At 38.2% G+C, this 22,888-nt stretch overlaps 1 protein-coding gene across 1 annotated transcript in view; it reads right to left on the minus strand.

Moving 5' to 3' along the window:
- Window positions 1–22,888, minus strand: part of CUBN (cubilin) — a 271,217-nt gene that overhangs the window by 49,119 nt on the left and 199,210 nt on the right. Inside the window, exons 55-58 of the mRNA XM_090268020.1 lie at window positions 19,870–20,026; window positions 18,113–18,262; window positions 3,144–3,344; window positions 608–737 (exon numbers count right to left, since the gene is read on the minus strand). Of these exons, the coding sequence (XP_090124146.1) occupies window positions 608–737; window positions 3,144–3,344; window positions 18,113–18,262; window positions 19,870–20,026 (638 nt within the window). The remainder of the gene's footprint in view (window positions 1–607; window positions 738–3,143; window positions 3,345–18,112; window positions 18,263–19,869; window positions 20,027–22,888) is intronic.

Raw genomic sequence — 22,888 nt, forward strand, 5'->3', positions numbered from 1 at the left:
GGTGTTCTGATACACAAAAGTAAATCTCTTAGGCAGTTAGAAAATGTACTCTTTCCGAGGCAGCATGGGGAGATACCAGAGACATGGTTTTGGGAAGAAATTTTAAATGGATTCAGATACAGACTCTTCATTTAATAATGTATCAATTTGGGAAAGTTATTTCACCTTCTGGAGATTCGGTTTTCTCATTAATAAAATGGGATTAGTAATATATACCTTACATGACTGCTTTAAGAATTAAATAACAGAATTATGAAAAGTGTTAAAGTTTTTTGTGTGTATAATAAATGCCCAAGAAATGGAAACTGCTTTCTTTTACCCTACTCATGCCCTTTGATTTCAAGATAGACTTGTAAATTTACACCTATAACATGAAGCTCCTTTGAAGCTGTTGGAAAATTATAGCAGCCATTTTAACAAGTGTAGTGCCTGTTTTCCCCCCTTAACCATGCACTATTGGCGTGTGTGAAGGGTAGGAGGCTCATTTCCCAGGTTACCATTCTCTTCTACACTTCTGTTGAGAATCAATGCTCTCCATAATTAAGGAAGACCTTACTGTAAATAGAGCTAAAATCATATCTTAAGAAGGTAAATTTGTCTTACATACTTGAGCAGAATCACTTTGTTGTCTCTAACAGTGATGTTATACAAACAGTGCATATCATTAGGGTAGTCTGAATTTAAATAGGCTGGGCTAGCGATGAGTCCAATGGAGAAGTTGAACACACCACCACAGGCTGCAACAGAAGAAAGGAGAATGTGCAGAGAGCCATTAGTACTCCTACCATGGAAAAGTAATTTTTAGATCATCTTTAATATTATATCTTTCCCCCTAAGAGTTATACTAATTATTTTTTTCTTAAAGCAACTTTAAAGCTCCCTTTATTGTGTTTACAATTAATTCTGATTTTTCCATCGAGGTGAAAGGAGGAGACAGTAAGCGAGTGGAAGCAGGGAAGAATATTTTAAGGCACATCTTGGAATAGAATAAGTCTGAGTCAAATTAATGGCCAAGAAAAAAAAAAACATTTCATGCATTGGAATGTAACTGTCCTTTCTCTATATTTAATTCACAGATTCAGAGGGAGTATAGTGATAACTGGAAATTTAGAAAAGACCTGCAGAATTCAAGGCACATTTTTGGCATCTGAACTCAGGAAGGTCTGCTATCTAGATTCAAATTTCCTCTGTCAAAAATAGACTTTTAAAAGGTGAAATATTGGAAATCATTCTGGGAACGTTTGAACTTAGTTCTCTCTGTGGGCTCAAATGCATAGCTCCTGGGTCCTCTGTATGTCTATTTAGCTGTGAGACTGGTAAGGACTATACTTGCCCAAATTTATCTTATTGGTACCCAACAAGCATGAGGAGGCTAAACCACTCCCCAGCCTGACCCCAGCAATCCACAGCCCAGAGCCGTTATTTACTCTCATTAGTCAACAAAACAAACAACCATAACAATATAATAAACCTATTATAAAAATATAAAATTATTTTTTTTGGAGCTACATATAAGGAGGATTAGGTTGTGCAGCCTAATGATGGACAGTGCACTCCTCTCATTGCAGTGAGGAAGGTTTATATTTAATTTAGTATGATTCTAAAATTAGAATGAGGTTAGTATATTTTGATGTTATTTCTATGGTTTATAAACTATCTATGGATATGTTCCACTTATATCTCTTAGAAAGGGGAAACAAATTGTGGCTGCCATTTAAGGCTATTTACTTATTGATGTGTTTCACCTTAGCTGAGTCCACTTTGCAGGGAAAGCTGTTCTCTATATGCCCATGAGTATTACTCTGCTCAGACCCCAGTGGACATCTGTAGTGAATTAAATGTCAGATCTGTGTAGCCATTACTCAGTTTCATCTTGTACACAATTATGTGGCCTCTGAAAGCTTATCAAAGCCTAAATAACTCCCAAATTTGTACCTTGTCAAGATTTGAAATCTTATCAACAACTCTTTAAATGAGACTCTCCTGGCAGATATGTGGAGCTTTGCACACAGTGTTTTAGAAAGATGAGGGATTAAAGAATATTAAAAGAATATAAAGCAATGCTGTAACTCCCCCCAAAAAACAGTTATACACAAAGAGTAAAACAATTCAATCTTTTTTTTTATTTAACAAGGCAACTGGGGGATGTTCACTGTTCAGTTCTATTCAGGCTGTGCCAACAGACCTACAAAGCCACAAACAATAACACTTTACCAAAGGGGGTCAGGACTCTGATAGCTGTTCATGTGAATGAATTGTGAGGGCCTTTTTTCATGAGTAGCATTTTCAGTCTTCTCTGTGGATGGAAACAGTCATTTACTTGAGAGATAATTATTTAACTTTCTACTTTTAGAAAAGGGCTTGGTCAAGTAGAGACAAAACAAAAGTTTTGCAAGATTTCTGTGTCCCTTTCACTGAAGTTGGAAGTGGGAAAAACATTGTCAGCAAACTAACTAACCAATTTTATTGCAGGAGAGGAAAGGGCTATTCAAAATAGGGAAATATACTTTCATGATTTTCAAATAAACAGAAATTGAATTGTCTTTAAAGAATTGAAGCAATCCTGGTTGCTACAAAGTCCTTTGCCCAGTGTGTGACTTGCCTTCTCACATTGACTTTGACATAGAGAAACTATACATTATAACAAAGTTAAATACATCAATTTTTCCTTTTCATTTAAGACTTGCACTTTTTATATATTGTTGAAAAACCCTACTGGAAGATCATAAAGTTATTCTCTTAGATTTTTTAAATAACTTTTTACAATATTGCTTTTCACATTAGCAAAGTGACTTGGAGAAAAAGAAATAGGCATCTAGATAGTCCAGGACAAAAAGTCACCTCAATGCAACGTACAAACATTTAAAGATGGCAAAAATATTCATTTTAACTTAAATTATCAAAATGAATCTCAAAGTTTCATTTGATTTTCAAAAATAGTTCTAACCAAGTTCATGAGAGACTCCCCATTTAAAAAAAAATGTCTAAATATTCAATATTTCTGGACCATGAAATTCATTGATCACTTTTGCCCTTAAGGTCTTTGAATTTTCAAGTTGGTGATCTATGAATCACAATTGAAACTCCTTATGGAAATCACTCAAGAAGAAAAGGAAATTTCACACATCAGTATGGTTACTCACAGGTTGTATGATAGGAAAACTTGAATCCAAAGTCAGTGGTGTGTGAATTAGAGTAGAAGTTAAGCAGCAATGGACCAGAGAGGGTAACAGGAGAGAGGAGCTCATCACCACACACAGTAGCAAAAGGTGGGGAGGCAATGCTTTGACCCCTGATGATGTGCACACCGTCACTGTCACAGCTTCCTGTTATGGCTGAGCGAGCTGTACAAAGCATGAAACAACAAGCATTTTAATCAGAAGCAATATAAACAATTAATGCTGTAAACATTCAAACAAAAACAATGAAGATTTATGCAATTTACATAGAAAAGGAAAAGAGAATCAAGACCTTTTTTGGTAAGTCATGATTTAACCTGGTTTCCTGGAGAAGTGAGGTTTACCCTAGTTACATAACAAGCATGAGTATAAGAATACAGGTAGAACTTCATAAGAGGTAAATTCACTTTGATATAACCCAGAATTTTCTTCCTCTATCAAATAGTTTTTTAATTCGGTGATTATAAACTTAGGACAGTTTTGCCCCCCATGGACATTTGGTAATATCTGGACATTTTCAGCTGTCATGCTGGGGTATGCCACTGGCATGGAGTGGGGGGAGCCTAGGGATGCTGCTAACTATGCTGCAATGCACAAGACAGTCCCACACCCCATATCCTGCATCCACAACAAAAGTTGCCTGGCCCCAAACATCCACAGTGCTGCTGTTGAAAAACCCTACTTGAATTTGAAGCTATGCTCAGATAAAGAATTCCTATCACGGAGAGACAATTAGAAATCCCTTAATGTCTTTTGAACAATGGTTATAAATGTTCACACAAACAATATTAGCTTGAGTTTAATGATTGTAAAATATATATCACCATTTTGTTTTCTAATTATAAGTAAACACATGTTACAACCCACCCTAAAGAGAAATAAAATAACAGAATAAGAAAAACATTAAAACCTTTTATCACAACTTATGAAGTCACTTTTATATATGAATTTATACTATTAAAACATTAATTGAGATTCTACTGAACATGCTCTTTCATAACCTAATTTTTATTAACATAAAATAACATAACATATGTATTTTATATGATTAACTATTCTTCTAAAACATCAAATTTAATGTGTATAACAAATTTTAATATATAGATGCATCATGCCATGTTCAAGTAATCCCCTAAGCTTAGTAATTCTATTATTTTCCACTTCTTGTGATTAAAAATACTCTTGAAACAAATATTCTGTACATAAGTATTTGTGGATGTTTTTCATTATTTCATTAGAATAAATTTTTAGAAGTTGAGTTACTGGTACTAAGGTAACTAGCTAAAACTACACTACAATATTTTATATAATTGCATATTATGACATGGTGGACTCTGAAATCAGACTACTTGTTTGCTGTCAGAACTCTCTTATAAATTAAATAAATTATGATATACATTTACTTTATAGTTTCAGGTTCCCAGTCTAAAGACCTTGCTTTAAGGGGAACCATGAGACCTAAGACAATTCAGTTAGGTTAAATTTCAAGACCTGGAATTAACAATAAATGTTAACTGTGCTGGTAAATATTAACAATCAACTCTCCAAAGAGAAAAAAATAGCTCTGATTTGTAGTATTTGCCAATTTTCATGGTATAAATACCAATATAGTGCAATGCCTGGCACATAGCAAAGGTGCCATAGGTCAGCTCTGTTAGGCAGAAGCAATTTGTTTTTGGGCAGACCCCTGACCGCAACCTCTCCTCTGTTAGGAAGGCTCTTTGTATTATTTATTTTATTAGATTAAAGTCGTCTCACAAAGAGGGCCGTTTACACTTGCAGGTGGAACCTTTGTTGTTTAAATTCTCCCAGGATCATTGCCTTTTGCCTTTTATCTAATCGTTGAATGCTGGGCTTCCGTTTCTAAGTGGAGCTTGTTAGGAAGGAATTGCTTAGAGGAAGGCACCCTTCTCCACTGTGGGGAATCATAGCAGGTGGCAGGTGCAGCTGAGAGCAGAGAGGTGACACTGCTAGGCACTGACCTGGGCCTTGTTCCTGGCACAGGGCAGTGTTTGAGTGTCTCCAGCAGTTGGCTGGAATATGCCTAGGTGCTGGAAGCTGGCAGAGAAAACTCCAAACTATGACCCTGGGGACTTTCAGGGACACACAGCAGCAGATGTCTATTCTTGGCTAGGGCAATTAGCCTCAAAGAGGAAAGTCAGCAGGAAGAGAAAAAGGCTTTCACTCAGGGAGGGACACTACTGATGTACATTTGGTACAGTTTTCAGCTGCAGGAGAGAGAAGGCAGCTAATTAGATGAAATAATACTACCTGGAGATTTTAGCTGATCCAGGTGGGGACAGAAAGAAGCATAACACAGATAGGAAATTTTATTGTGGTGTTTTTGAGGCAGCCATTTTGACATTGGTGTGGCAAAAAGAAAAAAAAAAGATGTGCATACCAGACATTACTGACCCTTAACTCTAGGTTTGCACGATTTGACCATCTTCCTCCAATTTCCCCGACCTCTGCCTCTGGTATTTGAGTTTGTTGTTTGTTTAGCTTTTTTTTGGGGGGGGGGTGATGGTGGGGAGGAAATTCCACATGTGCTCTTGAAAAGAATGTATATTCTGCTGCTTTGGGGTGAAATGCTCTGAAGATAACAGTTAAATTCATCTGATCTCATGTGTCATTTAAAGCCCCGTTTCCTTTTTGATTTTCTGTCTATCCATTGAAGTCAATGGGGTATTAAAATCCCCAACTATGACTGTATTACTGTCAAAGTCTCCCTTTATATCCATCAAGATTTGCTTTACATATTTAGGTGCTCCTGTGTTGGGTGCATAAATGTTTACCAGAGTTATATCCTCTTGTTGGATTGCTCCTTTTATCATTATGTAGTGTCTTTCTCTATCCGAAATGTAGCCTTTGTTTTAAAATCTGTTTTGTCAGCTATACATATTGCTTCCCCAGGTTTTTTGTTTCCTTTCCATTTTAATGACATATCTTTTTCCATCACTTTACTTTTAGTCTGTGTGTATCTTTCATTCTGAGGGGGGTCTCTTATAGACAGCATGTATAAGGGTCTTACATCTTATTCATCTACCCTCTTTTGACTGGAGCATTTAAGCAATAAATATTAAAGTGATTATTTATAAGTATCTATTGCCATTTTATTCTTTAAACTGTGTTCCTTTTTTTTTTTTAAACCTTCTCTTCTTAAAGCAGGACCTTTAATATTTGTTCTAATACAGTTTGATGGTAACAAACTCCTTTAGCCTTTTTTTTTTGTCTGGGAAGCTCTATTTCTCCTTCAATTTTAATTGATAGCCTTGCTGGGTAAAGTAATTTGGCTGTAGGTTACTTTTCATCATTTTGAATACTTTATGCCTTCTGACTTGAAATTTTTAATTGGAGAGATCAGCTGACAGTCTTAAGGGAGCTCCCTTATAGGCTGCTATCTCCCCTTTTCTCATCCCAGATCCCAAAACCCCAGACTCTCCTCAGGTGACTCCAGTCTGCATTGCCCTCCCTCCACTGGAGCACAGGGCACGTGTCTGTGAACAAAATTTTGCCTGTTGGCTCTTTAACAGGGTGCTTGTGTCTCCAGAGGACGCTGCCTCTCCTTGGTGGACAGAAACCCTGCCTCTTCACAGATGCTATGTGCCTGCCTCTTCCCCCCTGCCCCCATCTCTCAGCAGGGGCTCTTGCAGCTAAGAGATATCACTCTGGCACCTCAGTCATGGCCCAAGGAAGTGGGGTGGGGGCAGTCCCTTTTATGTCTCCGCCCTTCCTACCAGTCTTGATATGACTTCTGCAAATCCATGGTTATAAGACCCCTTTCCTGCTAGTCTCTAGTTGGTTTTTCAGTATGGCTGTCCCCCAATTTTGTTGTATTTCCATTTTGGCCCTTGGAGGAGGTGTGTTCAAGATCCACCTACTCCACAGCCATCTTGGAAATCAATTGACAGTTTTTTCTTTCATTACTTTGAACCAGTGTCGCTGGTTCGATCTTCCAGTCAGGGCACATCAGAGAAGGAAAACTCTGACTCCAAAAAACCTCCGCTGCCTTGCGGCATACCTCTTCAGGGGAAAGGCTAAGGGAGTAAACCCCGACAGAAAATCCGGAGCCGGAGTCCCTAAGGCGGTTTGACGTTGTAGTCAACACCGGCAACTCCTGCGGCGCACCTGAAGCCAAGCTGTATTGACTCCGTCTTTCCCTTGGATCCTTCAGCTGCGAAGAGAGGGGGGGTCTGCTGCATGGGCAACAGCAGACCCTCCATATTACCCTGCCCAGGCTCTGTAGCTTCAGCTTCACTGGAGAGGACACTCCAGCGTCATAGCAAGATGTCGATTCAACACGGGAGGAGACAGATACCGTGTCACTCCCGAGTCAGACTGCACAGCCATTCTCGGCGGTGCAGATAGACTCTTAAGAAGCTACACCATCGTCTCTCGAGACGGACGGCTGCCGACGACTTTGAAATATCACCCCCCTTCCCCATATCCAGTTTCATGCTACCAACGTGAGGTCATTAAATGCAGAATTTGGAATAGAATCAATAGCATAATTGATTGTTGCCAGATGGTATAAGTTAGCTTCAGCACACCACTGCATAGCTGCTCTCTCTCTTCCTAGACATACCTGAGGAGCACACTACCCTCACACTGAGAGCAGCTACCCTACAGCCAGGAAAGAAACCAGCCTTAGGATGAGGCTCCCATTGAGAAGCACAGAGTGAGAATAAAAAAAGTAGAATATCTGGTGACTTAATTAAAATGCTAGATCAAGCAGATTTGAGGCACACCCAACTTTGAGGTCTTCTATAAGTAAAACCAACAAATTGACCTTTTATGTGTAAACCAGGTTGAACTAAGTTTCCTATTAACTATACCACAGAAATTCCTAATCAATATAGTATGTGTTGCCACAATCATAATCACTGTTGTTACAATTTTTTTATAGAACCCCACCATCCTGAGTACTGTTGATAAATTGATTACTCCAAGGTACAATATCAGACCCAGTCTAGGCCAATCCATTGTGTTCAAATTATAACTTAGGAAGAGGGAGTCAGTAGTAGAAGTCAGAGATGTTCAACTTGGAAAATAGCAGCATTTATCTCTCCTGACACATGATGGAAGCCAGGCTGTAGTTAGGGAAAATGGAGTTGTCATACAGAAAGCAGCAATAAGAGAGGGGAAAAGAGAGAGCATTCTGAAGGCTCTTGTTCTTGCTTCTACATGTTCTGGGAGTCCTTCCTATTTTTAAACCTTCCTTTGGGGAGACGAGATAACCCACTGTCCTTCTTATAAACTTTAATTTACATCTAAGGTAACTTGAAGATAATCTGCCACTTTAACTGAAATATGCTTGGTGAATGCATTTTTTACATATCTGTACATTAAAAAAATTCCCTCTGCTTTTTACACTTAAGTATTATCTTAGATAAAATTGATATTTTTATCAGGAAATATCTATGCAATTTATATCTTAAGTCATTTTAGGAATGTATTTGGCTCCTCAGATAAGTGCCTATCTAATTTGAAGAAATCTTGAGGTATCAATTCAAGATACATATATTAAACTAACCTCAAATAATTCCTTTAGTTTGAAAATCCCAGAACAGATATGCTTCTAATTGGGCGTAAATCTACAAGTTAAAAATGTGAAATACTTAATTTCAATGACCTTATCATATAATTAGAAGCAATATAATTTTAGAAAATAGGACAAAAAGGAATAGATTAAACTCAGATTAACAGTTTGAATACTGCGAGATTATGTATCTTAATTATAACCTCGAATTAGTCTTGAAGACACCAATAGCTCCACTGGAATTTTAAAAGTTTAGAGTAGGTTAGTTTAAGGGAGAAAAAGATATGCACTGCTTACAAAAATATCTTCAGCCAGCAAAAATATATAAAGTTATAAGTACAAAACCACAGATATCTGAAAAGAAATATTGTTGATGCTAGATTAAAATGTTGACCTCACACTGACAAAGCTCCTACTATGCAGTTATTCTCTAAGTATTTAAGTAGTTGGCAAGGTGATATACAAGTTCTGTCTGGAAAAAGTCCAGCCGTTGTTAATATAATGAGAACAGTTTGTACAACATTGATGTAACCTGGCAGCCAAGGAGAGTGGACTGGAATGTGCATGGGTGAACAGTGATGACTTCACTGTACTAGTCAGTGGGTATGGTAGACACCAATGAGTGAGAATGTGTACTGTGTGGCTGTCACATTCAAAGTGACTGAGCAAGTAGGACAATGAATCTGCATCATATTTTACGTTAAGCTTGAACAGTCCTCTGTGAAAACTAGTTGGAGGATTCAGAAGGCTGCAACTATGGGCAACTGGTAATTGACAGCTACATCACAACAACATGTCCACTCATGCATTACATCTCATGCAGAGTTTTTTGGCAAAACATCAAATCACCCAGGGGACTCAGCTCCCCTACGGCCCAGAGTTGGTACTCTACAACTTTTGCCTTTTCCCAAAACTAAAATCACCTTTAAATGGAAAAAGATTTAGACCATCAGTGTAATTCAGGAAAATAAGAAAGGGTAGCGGTGGCAAGTGGGAGAACTGAGCGAGGTCCAAGGTACCTGCTTTGAAGGGACTGAGGTGTCATTGTCCTATGTACAATGTTTCTTGTATCTTCTATCTTCTTTAATAAATGTCTCTATTTTTCATATTACATGGCTGGGTACTTTCTGAGCAGACCTCATAGATCACAGTGATAGTTTTAAAAAATAATAAAAAGACCATGAAAAATAAGGTAAGATGCATCATGTGCTTGATTATTTTTTCAAATAATTAATTAAAAGAACTAGTTTAATTATAGAAATGTCACCATAAAATAGAGGTGATATATCTCTATTGAGACATAATCAAAATTCATTGATTGTTTATAAAAGGTTTGTATTTAACAATAAGGAAGTTGGGCAGAGGAAGTTGAGAGGGGATTTTAATATTCTGTAGATAGCAACAGAATATTAAATAACTAAATAAACCATTAAAGATAATCTGTTCATTCTCAAGGCCTGACTCAATAAATTGTGAAAGTTATGATATTTGGCAAGTTGCTTGATGGATTAAAACATTCTTGTATCCTTTCCAGTAGTCATTTCTTTTTTTTTTTTTTTTCCAGTAGTCATTTCTTTAAAGCAGAAATGGGTGTCCTTCCAATTTTTTTTTCCACAAGAAATCAAGCATTACATAATATCAGATCTTATAAAGTTACCTAAAGTCTGAGAACATATCAAGGATTATTATTATAAAAAGGGTGATATACCAGAAACTGATATATAAAGATGTCATTAGACATCAAGTAATTCACACATATACAGCTTTTTCTCAAGCTCTGCATAACCTATCACTGTATTAAATCAAAGATATCAGCTTTAATTTTCAGTGGGAAGACACTTGGTGATAAAGACCACAGGCATCAGAAAATAATGATAGTAAACACTTTTCTATAGTAATAGGGGGAACCAATTAAATATATGAGCAAAACATACACAAAACTCTTAAGTAGAATAGGTATAGTTAAATACAACCAGGATGATTGCCTTTTAGAACTTAGGTCTGTAAAAAGTTCTTTAAGGAGCAAGATGAATATCAAAGTTGAGTTTATGACCAACAGGTAGCATTCAATCAAACATATGAGAATGTGTCAGGAAGAGAAATATCCTGGAATTGAACAATACTTTCTCCTTGGACTAGAGCTCATTTTGTGGGACAAGGAGCTACATTTATTCTTAATTCTATCTTCAGTAAGCAATTTGATATATATTCACTACTGAAATCTCTGAGGTGTAAGATGACCCTCCAGGATTTGTTTTTATGACTATTTTCCAACCTTCTAAAAACCTTTAAAACACATCTATTGTTTAAAATTGGTAGGCTCTATTCAACATACTAAAATATAATTTTCATCATATTTGGCTTTATTATGACACAACATTCAATTCTGAATTCCATTATGATTCCAAGAACTTGGAGAGAATTGAAAGGGAACCAGGAATGAGTAATTCAGCAAATTATATCGTCGGCAGCCGTCCGTCTCGAGAGACGATGGTGTAGCTTCTTAAGAGTCTATCTGCACCGCCGAGAATGGCTGTGCAGTCCGACTCGGGAGTGACACGGTATCTGTCTCCTCCCGTGTTGAATCGACATCTTGCGATGACGCTGAAGCTACAGAGCCTGGGCAGGGTAATATGGAGGGTCTGCTGTTGCCCATGCAGCAGACCCCCCCTCTCTTCGCAGCTGAAGGGTCCAAGGGAAAGACGGAGTCAATACAGCTTGGCTTCAGGTGCGCCGCAGGAGTTGCCGGTGTTGACTACAACGTCAAACCGCCTTAGGGACTCCGGCTCCGGATTTTCTGTCGGGGTTTACTCCCTTAGCCTTTCCCCTGAAGAGGTATGCCGCAAGGCAGCGGAGGTTTTTTGGAGTCAGAGTTTTCCTTCTCTGATGTACCCTGACTGGAAGATCGAACCAGCGACACTTAGCTCGCAGGCCGACGCTCAATCCACTGAGCTAAACCAGCCAGGGCATAGCAAATTATATAAACTTGTGGAATTAAGATTCAGACTGCAATGTTTTTTTCCTGAGAGTCATAGATAGGCAGAGATGCCTAAGAGGAGTACAGATAGAAAAAAATTTTTTGGTTGAAACATTTTAATATTGTAGATAAGATAAAGTTTTTTTCCAGTAAAGTTGCAAAGGGCTCTAGGGAGAGGTGGGTGAATTAGGGGACAGCTGTTGAATGAGGTCTGTTGTCTGTCTAATTACCTTTGCTCCAAGTAGCTGGTTACCTCAATGGAGGTCCTGATTCAGCAGGAGAGAGAAGCATGTACTAGTATCAAACTAAGCTCCACAGAGTGTGCAGGCCAAAGTTTAAACCACAGGCAAGTGAAGAATCTCATATAACTAAAGTTTCTCCTCTAGTGCTAGACCAATTTGCATAAAATATCAATAGAAACTATTTCAAAAGAACCATTGCCCAATGCTTTCTAAGGTAATGAATTGTGAAATGTGCCTACATACTGATTTCTTTAGAAATGATTGAGAAAGCAAAGAGAAGACATGGTGAATAGTTGAGTAATGTCACTTAAAAAACTTAGATTAAATGATGAGGTGGAATGTGAACTAAGAGAACTGACAAAACTCAGTTTTTGTGCTTCTTAGTGGAAAAAAGGGCAAAGGAAAAAGTCTACAATTAAAGTTTTTCTTTTTCCTTTTAGCTTTATATTAGGTGTAGCTTGTAAACCAGGTCTTCTAAGTTAATAAAGGAGAATTCAGCCCTGGCTGGTATGGCTCAGTGGATTGAGCACTGGCCTGCGAAGTAAAGGGTTGCTGGTTTGATACCCAGTCAGGGCATAGGCTGGGATTGTGATCCAGGTCCCTGGTTGGGGCGCATGAGAGGCAACCAAACATTGATGTCTCTATCCCTCTCTTTGTTCTTCCCTTCCCCTCTCTCTAGAAATAAGTAAATAAAATCTTTAAAAAGAGAGAGGGAGAATTCAAGCAAATATTATATAGGACTTCCTATCTGGCTGTTCTGGAAATCTAGCCCTATTCCTCTGGGGGCTTATGAGGCCATCCCCTTAGGACAGTAAACAAAAGCATTTGCCTTTCTCATTCTCTCCACTTCCTGTGCTTACCTGCTACTCTTCTATTGAGTTCTTATCAAAAGATACTCTGGATCTGAGAAAATTGAGTTTAGAATTTGCCTAGATATAGGAATGTTTTTGTTAACAGCTTCTAAACTCTTCATTATCATCATGTGAATCAATGTTATTAATGAATTTTAATGATAGAAAAATCAAGGTACAGAAGGTATTCACTTGCCTTAGGTTATTACATCCACAAATTGCATTACCTTATGAAGTAAAAAAGAAATATGGCCTATAATCTTCCCAGCAACTTGGAGGCAGCTACTTGACCACGTGAATGATAAAAACACAAAAATATACTTCTACACTGTTCAATATTTGAGAAAATAAAATAAGTATTTATTTAATGACAACGGATTACACAGTAAGTACCAACATTGGAAGTTTCTTGCTTATCCTTTGCTGTTAACTTTTGTCTGTTTCTGGTTTCATTTTTGACCAAAAGAAACATTTTGAATTTTGTCCATTCCCACTTTACAACTTTTGAAGACACTGTTCAGGATACCAAAGCCATTTTAGTGTTGAGTTTATATTCAGAAAAAAAAAGTTGTTATATAAATAAATGTTCAGATGAAAATTTCTCCTATGACTTTTATTTTTAAAAATATATTTATTTACTTTTTAAAAAAATTTTAACTTATTTGTTTTTAGAGAGAATGGAAAGGAGAGAGAGAGGGGGGAAAGGAGAAAGAGAGGGAGAGAAACATTACTGTGGTTGCCTTTCACACACCCCCAACTGGGGACCTGGTGTGCAACCTAGGCATGTGCCCTGACTGGGAATTGAACCAGTGACACTTGGTTCGCATCCCATGACTTTTAAATGATTTCATTGGAATTTATATATTAAGTAGCGATTATACAGAAAAGATAAGTCTGTCATTTATAGAATGACTAATATTGAAAATGTAATAATAATAAGAAAGATGGAGAAACTTAGGCCAACGTAAAATATCATAACATACTTTTAAAGCAACTTTAGTGGAAAATATTTTAAAAAGAAAAAATAAAGTAGTTACTGACCCGTTGTAACCTTTCTGTATGAAGAGCACTGGTATGTAACTGAATAATTGCTATACCAGCCTGAAGAGAAAACCTTTCCTAACCAGCTGTCAGTGCTTAGTAATCACAATGTGTGAACAAATGTGTCTGCAGTATTTTACAGCCTGGGTTAGCCCACCAAAAGAACAGATCTAGAACCCTCCTCTCCGCCTAGGTCAACGACGGCTCTGCTGGTATATTAGGCTCAGAAAGACTTAGTCATTGGGACTTGGTCCCTCAGAAACAGTTCCTATGGACTATAGCAGTTTGAAGGGCCAATGATCCTGGGGAAAAAAAAAAAAGGCTGTGATCTATCCTGAGAGCAATTCTCAGTTTTATCACAACATACTGCACATGAATTCTTTGGTTCATTTTAGAAAGAGTAGAAGGTTATTTTTACTGTAGCTAATGAATCTCTAGCTTCTTAATGTTATTCAATGAACATCAGCATTGATATGATCAGTGATAAGAATCTAATTATAAGTTTGATTAATGTTGCCCTTTCTGGTAATCATTATAATTTAATTAATCTGTAGCCAGAAATTATCTATTTAGCAGTTCGAAAATACTGAGTACTTGTAACACTGGAAATGTCAGAAGGCATTATAAGAATATTATCTTATTTTTTAAAGTCAGTCTTTTCAACTGGGGCATGATTAGCAAATCTATTAGTAGAAGTTGAAATCACTTAATCTGCAAAACCAAATATCTGCTTTCAGGCAACTTGTAAGGGCACATCTGGAGATTTGATAAGACAATGGCCACTCAGATGAATTATACTTCAAAAAATATGCTTCTACAGGCATTATCTGCCTTTTATAACTACTATTTTATATTTTTAAAAGAGAAAGTGATTATCAAAAAGATTAAGCAATTTTCACAGTCAGGTGACTAAGTTAAGTGGTCAACCTGGCATTTGGGGACCCATCTAAAATGCTGTGCTCTCCCCTGCCACACCCCATGTCAGGTACTCAGAGTATGCCGCCCTTTATCCCACCTAGTCAGCGGAACTCAGGGAGCTCCAGTTTAGAGTAAGTATAGGTTCCCTTGTAATAATACACATCTCATTGGTATGAGTAGTGTGTTTTTGTGGCCATAGTACATAGTACATCGTACATCTGATACTGTCTCCTTTTTCACTCTCAGTAATATTGGCATATGATATTCTTCTGTTTATATCATTTAATTTAATGAGAACAAATACCCATACAAATACACAATCTAAGCCACATGTTTCCTCCTATTACTAAAACAACTTTCCCCCGAACATAAAAATAATAGAAAAGGTATGAAGAAAATAAGTATCACAATCTATGGCATAGTGGTCACAACTCTTCAAGAATGGCCTAAGAACCTTACAGATTTATTCACATGTACTTATGTTAAAGAGAAAACTGGATCATCTTACATAAAGTGTTTTACTTTCTCTTAATACTGTATAAATCATGGATATCTTTTTACATTACTGGGATGTGGTGCCAGCAAATGCTGAAAAGATCATATTTAACTTCATATTTCATTTCTACAATGACATACATCTATGCATACTCAGAATTTTCTAGGAAACACATGTGCCCCAAACCACAACTTGTGAAAGGTAGGAAAAGGAGGTCAGAGAAAAAGGATCAAATGAGAGAGAGCCTTTGTATAATTTATCAGTGCTTGAGGACTGACAAGTCATTTCTATTTTTATGAAAACTAAATTTCCCAGATACTGACTACTGTAGAACATTTTGCTAAATATAAGTTTTCACTGCAATGGTAGACTACCTAAAAAGAAAGAAGTTTTCATTGTGCAGAAATAGCTTGATAAATTTACAGGTTTATTACAATTAAGAAACGGAAATTTAATTTGTAAAAAATATTAGTAGGACTGAGTGGTTGAGAACACCCATCTACTTGAAGAGACCTATCTTCTGCAGTATCAAAGCACCCATTAACCATCAAGTTGTGTCTATTGTAGACACAGCCCAGCCCAAACCAGAAGCTCCACTGTTCTCTTAGCCAACAGCCCATTCCCTACAGTTGTAATGAATCCAAAGAGGTAGTTGTGGTTAGAGATTTCACAAACTTATGGGATTGATGAAGATGATAAAAGAGAAAAGAGATGAGAAGTGTCCCATAATAACACTTAAAAGTACAGTTCAGATATTTATTAATCTTACTTTAATAGCTTCTCTTGCTAGTTACAGGGTGTTCATGACTGTGGGTGTGATCATCCACATGGATGTCCATAGAGTATAAATGCAAATGGATTAATTAAAAGCTATTATTAAAACGTAATGCATTTCAGACTTACTTTCCTTAATCTACTTACTTGATGCTGTGTTCTTAAAGCTCTTGTGTTATTATTTTCACTTCTGGATGGAATATATAGCATGGTAAATGTGTTCTTGAAACATTGGATGGAATTTTAATGAAGTTTATACCAAATACACTCTGTGACATTTTAAATGTTTTCTTCAAATGGTGATTTTAGATGATCTCTGCCTCTACTTATTTCTTATTTACGTATTAAGAATTGACTGCAGGACTTCCGGCCAAGATGGAGGCTTAGACGGACACGCTAGGTCTCCCTCTATAACTAGAGAGGAATACAACTACTTCAAAACAAAGGATAACTAGAAATTCCAGAAAATAAAACTACACGGAAGCCCAACATATGAAGTTATAAACCAGCGGTGCCATTTGGGCAGGTAAGAGTTAAAGAGGACAGCGCTGTTTGCGGTCGCACCTGGGACAGCGGTGGGGCAGCGAGGAATCCAGGCTGCGGTCAAGCCCCTGGCGGTGCGCGACCCCAACGCTGGGGAGAGCAGCCGCCGCATCGCCTTGAACAGTGAGGCCCAGGGGGGCGGGAGGACGGATCCCGGTCTCCTAGCTGAATAATTGTGTGAATCCATCTTGGACCCCCACCCCCAAAGAAAGCACCACAGGGCTGCGAAATAGGTCGCAGACAGGCAGGCGCCGGTCGCTAATTTGTGACGCGTACACAGGCACTGCCCCCGACAGCCGGCCCAAGAAAACAAAACGCATCTGTCAAAATGAGGCAGACAACTATAGAAATCCCAGTGGCACAGCTCACCAGGCATCAGATAGAGAACCTGACAGATGAACAGATAAGAAACCTGTCAGAGGCTCAGTTCTGGGCCATTGTTATCAGGTGGCTTACAGAATTCACAAAAGAGCAGGAAAAAGATAAGAAAGAAGCGAAAAACATTCATAACGAAAGGAACAAAACCACATACGAGACAGATGGTGAGGAAAAAAAATCCAGAGTTCATTTCAACAAACTGGAAGATGGAGAAGGAACAAGCAGTCAACCAATGCAGAGAGAGGAAATGGGAAGCAACAATGAGAGGATCAGAAACCTCTGGGACAGCTATAAAAGGCCCAACATAAGAATCATTGGTTTGCCAGAGAGTGAGGAAGATGAACTAGAACTTGAAAAATTGAGTGAAAATATAATAAAGGAGAACTTCCCAGACTTGGGGAAGGGAATAGACTTGCAGGTCCAGGAAGCAAGGAGAGTTCCCAAGAGACTGGACCCAGGGAGAACCACTCCAAGACACATTATAATCAAAATGTCAAAAATTAAAGATAAAGAGAGAATCTTAAAAGCAGCAAGAGAGAAGAAAAGAATTATGTACAAAGGGGTCCCAATTAGACTATCAGCTGACTTCTCAAGGGAGACCCTGCAGGTAAGAAGGGACTGGCAAGAAATATTCAAAGTAATGAAAATCCAAAACCTACAACCACGAATACTCTATCCAGCGAAATTGTCATTCAGAATAGAAGGACAGAGAAAGTGTTTCCAGGACAAAATAAAACTGAAAGAGTTCATTAGATCCAAACCACTGTTATATGAGATGTTAAAGGGACTGGTTTAAAAAACAGAAGCTAGGGAGATGAAACAAAGGCAAACTAAACAGGCAACGAGAGTGGAAAAGGAACTGTGGGTACGGGAAGCATATTGGGGGGAGGTCAACAGGGAGGGGGAGTGGGGAGAGGGAGGGAGATGATATAGGAATTGGGGATCAGGGTAGGAGGGAATGGAATAGACGGAGAGAGGTTGGGAGGAACTGTATGCACAACTAATGGACATAATCTAAAAGGGGGGGACAACTGGAGGGAGGGGGGCCACCGGGTGGAGGGGAGCAGAGGGAAGGGAAATTGGCACAAATGTAATATTTTAATCAATAAAACACATTAAATCTGAAAAAAAAAAAAAAAAGAATTGACTGCAATTTACATAAGAAAAAACTTACCTTCCAAATGGAAAGACACAAAAGTCAAGAGCACCACAGACTGAGGATTAGCCTCTATGAAATAGGTGCAATTCATGTTGTTGTCATATTGCCTTGGGTAGTTTGGAGAAACAATGTAACCTGAAGGTTTGGTGAAATTACTTCCACATCCTGTGTAGGGAGAAAAAGGCATTATCAGGACATTCATTCTCACACACAGTATCTTTTTATCAGTGAGAAAAAGACTCAAGTTTCCTAAATTCTACTGAGATGTATTCCCTGAAGTACTCAAATGGAAGAAACAATAACAAAGAGAATGGAGTTCTCATTTTAAAAAACAATTGAGAACATTACATATTTTTTTAGAAAATACTGCAGGTTTTGAGCTAAATAGTAGAAAATTTTACCACAAAACTATTTCAAATCACTTAATTTTAAGATAGTAAAGAAAGGATAACTTTTCTATTTAAAGATTTAATTTTGTTCATGTAGGTAAAATAATAAGAGTGATGAAAAGTGATTTGTACCAGATTGGTACACCTGATGGTTTTAAAATATCTTATTATGTTACTAAAAACTATATTATTTACCACTGTAATCTGACCATAACAAATACCTGCTTTAAAAAAAAATGGTTGAATGTACTAATCCCAACTCTTGGAATCCCTGGTGTCAGAAACAGAGCTATTTTTTTTATCACTAAAATGACATTTGTTTCCATATCACCACTAACAAGTTAATCCACATTACTTGCTGGTCTATCACATATTAAGCACACATGGTTATACACATATTCACATAACACAAGGAACCTGGTGAAGACTTAAGGTTAGGTCTAGATTTGTCTTCCGTTACCTCCATTCTTTCTTTTATTTGTTTCGGAAGTAACCTTTCACTGAATTATTTCCTCCAATTCCTTTCATCAAACTTTTTCCTAAATGGTGGTTTGCAGTTAGTAGCTACTTGATTCAATTCGGCCAGTAGGCACACACCATTGGCTCTGAGGCTTAAACACTGCTACATTTCCTGCTAACCTCATTTGTGAGTAGTAACAGGAGAAGGAAGGGAAAATTCTGAAGAAAGTGGCTCGCAAAGTTTACTTACCATGAGAGTCATCTAGGTGAGAGCTAAAATATGCCCGGCCATGCCCACAGAAATTCTGAATTCAGACAGGTTGGCTGAGGGCCTAGAATCAGCATGTTTTAAAGCCCCAGGTAACTTCAGTGCAGACAATCAATGTGCCTGGTTGTCTACTAATTATCAGCCTCCTGGGCACCTGCCAAATTCCTGGCCACTCTGAATTTTAGAGTTTATTTTATTTTATTTTTTAATTTCTTTTTTATTATTGTTTTATTAAAGTGGTCCCATTTTCCCCCCATTGCTCGCCCCTGCTCTGCCATCCCTGCCCCTTTCCCACAGTCAATCCCCACCCAGTTGTCCATGTCCATGGGCTATTTACACTAGTTCCTTGACTAGACCCTTCCCCTTCTTTTCCCCCTTCTCCCTCACCCGCCTGCTCTCTGGTCACTGTCAGTCTGTCTTAGTGGCACTCAGGCATTTTATATCATTGCTCAATTGACCTATCATTTCATTCAATTCCATTCTCACTGACTTTTGAAAGGTGGGAGTTCTCTCAGGATTAGGTGACCAAGACACACGCTTCCACGTGGACCCCCACTTCCAGCCAACCCTGGTGCAGTCTTCCACTCTCCCCTAGCCTACCTGTGGCAGTCACACCCCTTCAAGGACCTCTCAGTTTGGTTTTTAGTGCCACTTACGGCTCACGAAGGAAGCAGAGAAGCCCTGAGCTGGGGCCTCCTGAGACTGGAAGACAGCGGTGAATGCATTTCTTGGTGTGATGATGGCACTGGGAGCCATGTTCCCACAGCTTGTGGACAACAGCGTTTTGTCTGCCGCCTCCGTTCCTGCCCACACCTATACAGCCACAAATGTAGTTGAATACTCAAGCTTTTTTCATCAATATTTTAATGTAACTATACTGAAAATCATGGTATGAAGGCGTATATTAGCCTAAACATAATTGTAAATAAAGCACATGCAGACCTGCAATATTTTCTTTTAAGAATACTAGTTTTAAGCTGCATTTTAACTGCATGTCTCATTTTTGCCTTGTCGAAGGAGATTGTGTTTATTTTCTGTAGGTAGGCAGTAGTAACTGAAAAAAAAAAATCTGTCACTATTCAGTTTCCTCTTACCTTCTCTAGGTGCCCTGATCTAGGTAGCTGAGCTTGCTAGGTGCCAAGAGGGAGATGAGAGAGAGAGAGAGAGAGAGAGAGAGAGAGAGAGAGAGAGAGAGAGAGAAATGTGTGGGGCTTAACATTTGTCCTGAGTGGATGGAAAATTGTGGGTTATGAGTAGAGAAACATTAACAAGCAAGAAGCCTGTGGAAATTAATACTTTTGTGGAGCATAAAGAAAGTGGGTGTGAATTCCAAGTATACCAGGTCTGCTAGGGAAAGTCCAGCCATTGTTAATACAACAAGAATAAGTTGCGTGACATCGATGTAATCTAGCAGCCAAGGAGAGTGCACTGGAATGCGCATGTGTGAACAATAACGACTTCATGTACTAGTCAGTGGGGGCAGTAGATGCCGTTGAGTGAGCATGTGTGACCATCACATTCAAAATGGCTGAGCAAGAAGAGCAACAAATCTGCATCAAATTTTGCATTAAGCTTGAACATTTCTCTGTGGAAACTAGCTGGATGATTCAGAAGGCCACAGCTGTGGGCAAACAGTGATTGGCAGCTTCATCACGACAATGTGCCCGCTCTTGCAGATTTTTTTGGTGAAGCATCAAATTACCCAGGGACTCAGCCCCTTTACAGCCCAAATTGGGTGCCCAGTGACTTCTGGTTTTTCCCAAAACTAAAATCACCTTTTTTTTTTTTAAAGATTTTCTTTTTTTAACAAGTAATTAAATTAATTAATTAATCAATTTATTTATTTTTAGAGAGAGGGGAAAGGAGAAAGAAAGGGAGAGAAACATCACTGTGTGATTGCCTCTTACATGTCCCCAAGTGGGGACCTGATGTGCAACCTAGTCATGTGCCCTGACTGGGAATCGAACCAGCGACACTTGGTTGGTTCGCAGGCTGACTCTCAATCCACTGAGCCACAGCAACCAGGGCAGTAAAATCACCTTTGAAAGGGAAGAGATTTAAGGCCATCAATGAGATTCAGGAACATATGACAGGGCAGCTGATGGTGATTGGGAGAACAGTGTGAGTGAGGTCCCAAGGTGCCTACTTTGAAGGGGACTGAGGCGTCATTGTCCTGTGTACAATGCTTCTTGTATATTGTATCTTCTTTAATAAATGTCTCTATTTTTCATGTTACATGGCTGGATACCTTCTGAACAGACCTTGTAAATGTAACTAGCATAGTACATTGAAATAAATCATAACAGAATTTCTGCCAAGGTTGAACTTTAAGGCTCAAGTTGAGGAAAGAATGAGATTCAGTCACTATGTTCTATTATTCACTCAAGACTGTGTTAGCAACTTCTGCGTAGATTTGGTCTGTCATTTAGTTAGTTTGGTCACTTAAAAACAAATTACTGATATACTCATTGGAAAAATAGTTGCTGAGGAATAAATGGGAAGCATCAAAGTTCCAAATTAAGCCAATACTGACCAGCCTAGTGAAGGCCATTCATCATAGAATCACAAATTTAAATACAAAATTCCAACTTTGAAAGGGGCTGTAAAAGAACTCTGAGAGCATATAATTAAGGAGTTCTACCTGATTTGGGGAGCGGTGATCCTGCCTAAGGAAGCCCCATGGCATGAAAAGGCATGTCTAGTTCAAAGAATAGAGAGAAACTAAGTAAGGGGAGAGGAGAGGCAAAGAGTCCATGCAGGCCTTGTGGTATGTTAGAAATCTGGGCCACTGTCCTGAAAATGGCAAGGAGCCTCTGGGAAGCTTAAGACTTGAAGACATTTGGTTTTTAGAAGATATTACCATGTGAAGAATAGAAAGAAAAGAGAAGATGCTGGGAGATCTGCCAGGAGGGTTTTGCAGTAGTTCAGGCAAAACATTGTGGCATCTAAAATGTTGAGTCACTCAAGAAAAATATTGATATTAGGTAATGAATACATATTATTGGGGAAAAAATATTATTAAACACGTTTAATCAGGGAAGATACTCCTAGATGAAAGAGTCATTTTGCCATTCTCAGAGCAAAATTATTATAAGCAATGTCTGGAGGCCTTTTTGTCATACTTGGTGTGTGGGTGGCATGTAGTGGTTCAGGGCCAGGGATGCACAGGACAACTCTCCCCAGCTAATAATTATCTAGCTCAAGAAAGCAAGAAAGTTATTAGATTTGGGTCAGTCTTTCTTGACTGTTTGATTTTTTTTATATCAATTTGTACAAAATTACTCATTTGAACATACCACTTTCAGGACTATTTTCAACAAAGCAATAACACATCAAGCCATTAAAAATATTTTTGTTGGCATATTAGTTGATAGGAAGAGGAGTGAAACAGCATGGATTCATAGCACCAATTCAATACTTCTCAGTTCTTTAAAGAGATATCATTTCAACTGAGTTTTTAAACACTTGAATCCATTAAAGTCATTTTATTAAAATCAAATTTTATTTCCAATTATTAGATATGAGAGGAGCCTGGCACTGGAGCTACTGTGAACAAAGCACAGATATTCTGTCAAATACCTAAGATAAAAATGTGCCAGGATACAACTGAACACCAAAGAAACACACAATCCAATTTAAAAATGAGCAGACTACTTGAATAGACACTTCTGGAAA

This window comes from Furipterus horrens, unplaced genomic scaffold (genome assembly GCF_987537825.1).
Source record: "Furipterus horrens unplaced genomic scaffold, mFurHor1.1.pri manual_scaffold_2, whole genome shotgun sequence".
NCBI classification, from domain to species: domain Eukaryota; kingdom Metazoa; phylum Chordata; class Mammalia; order Chiroptera; family Furipteridae; genus Furipterus; species Furipterus horrens.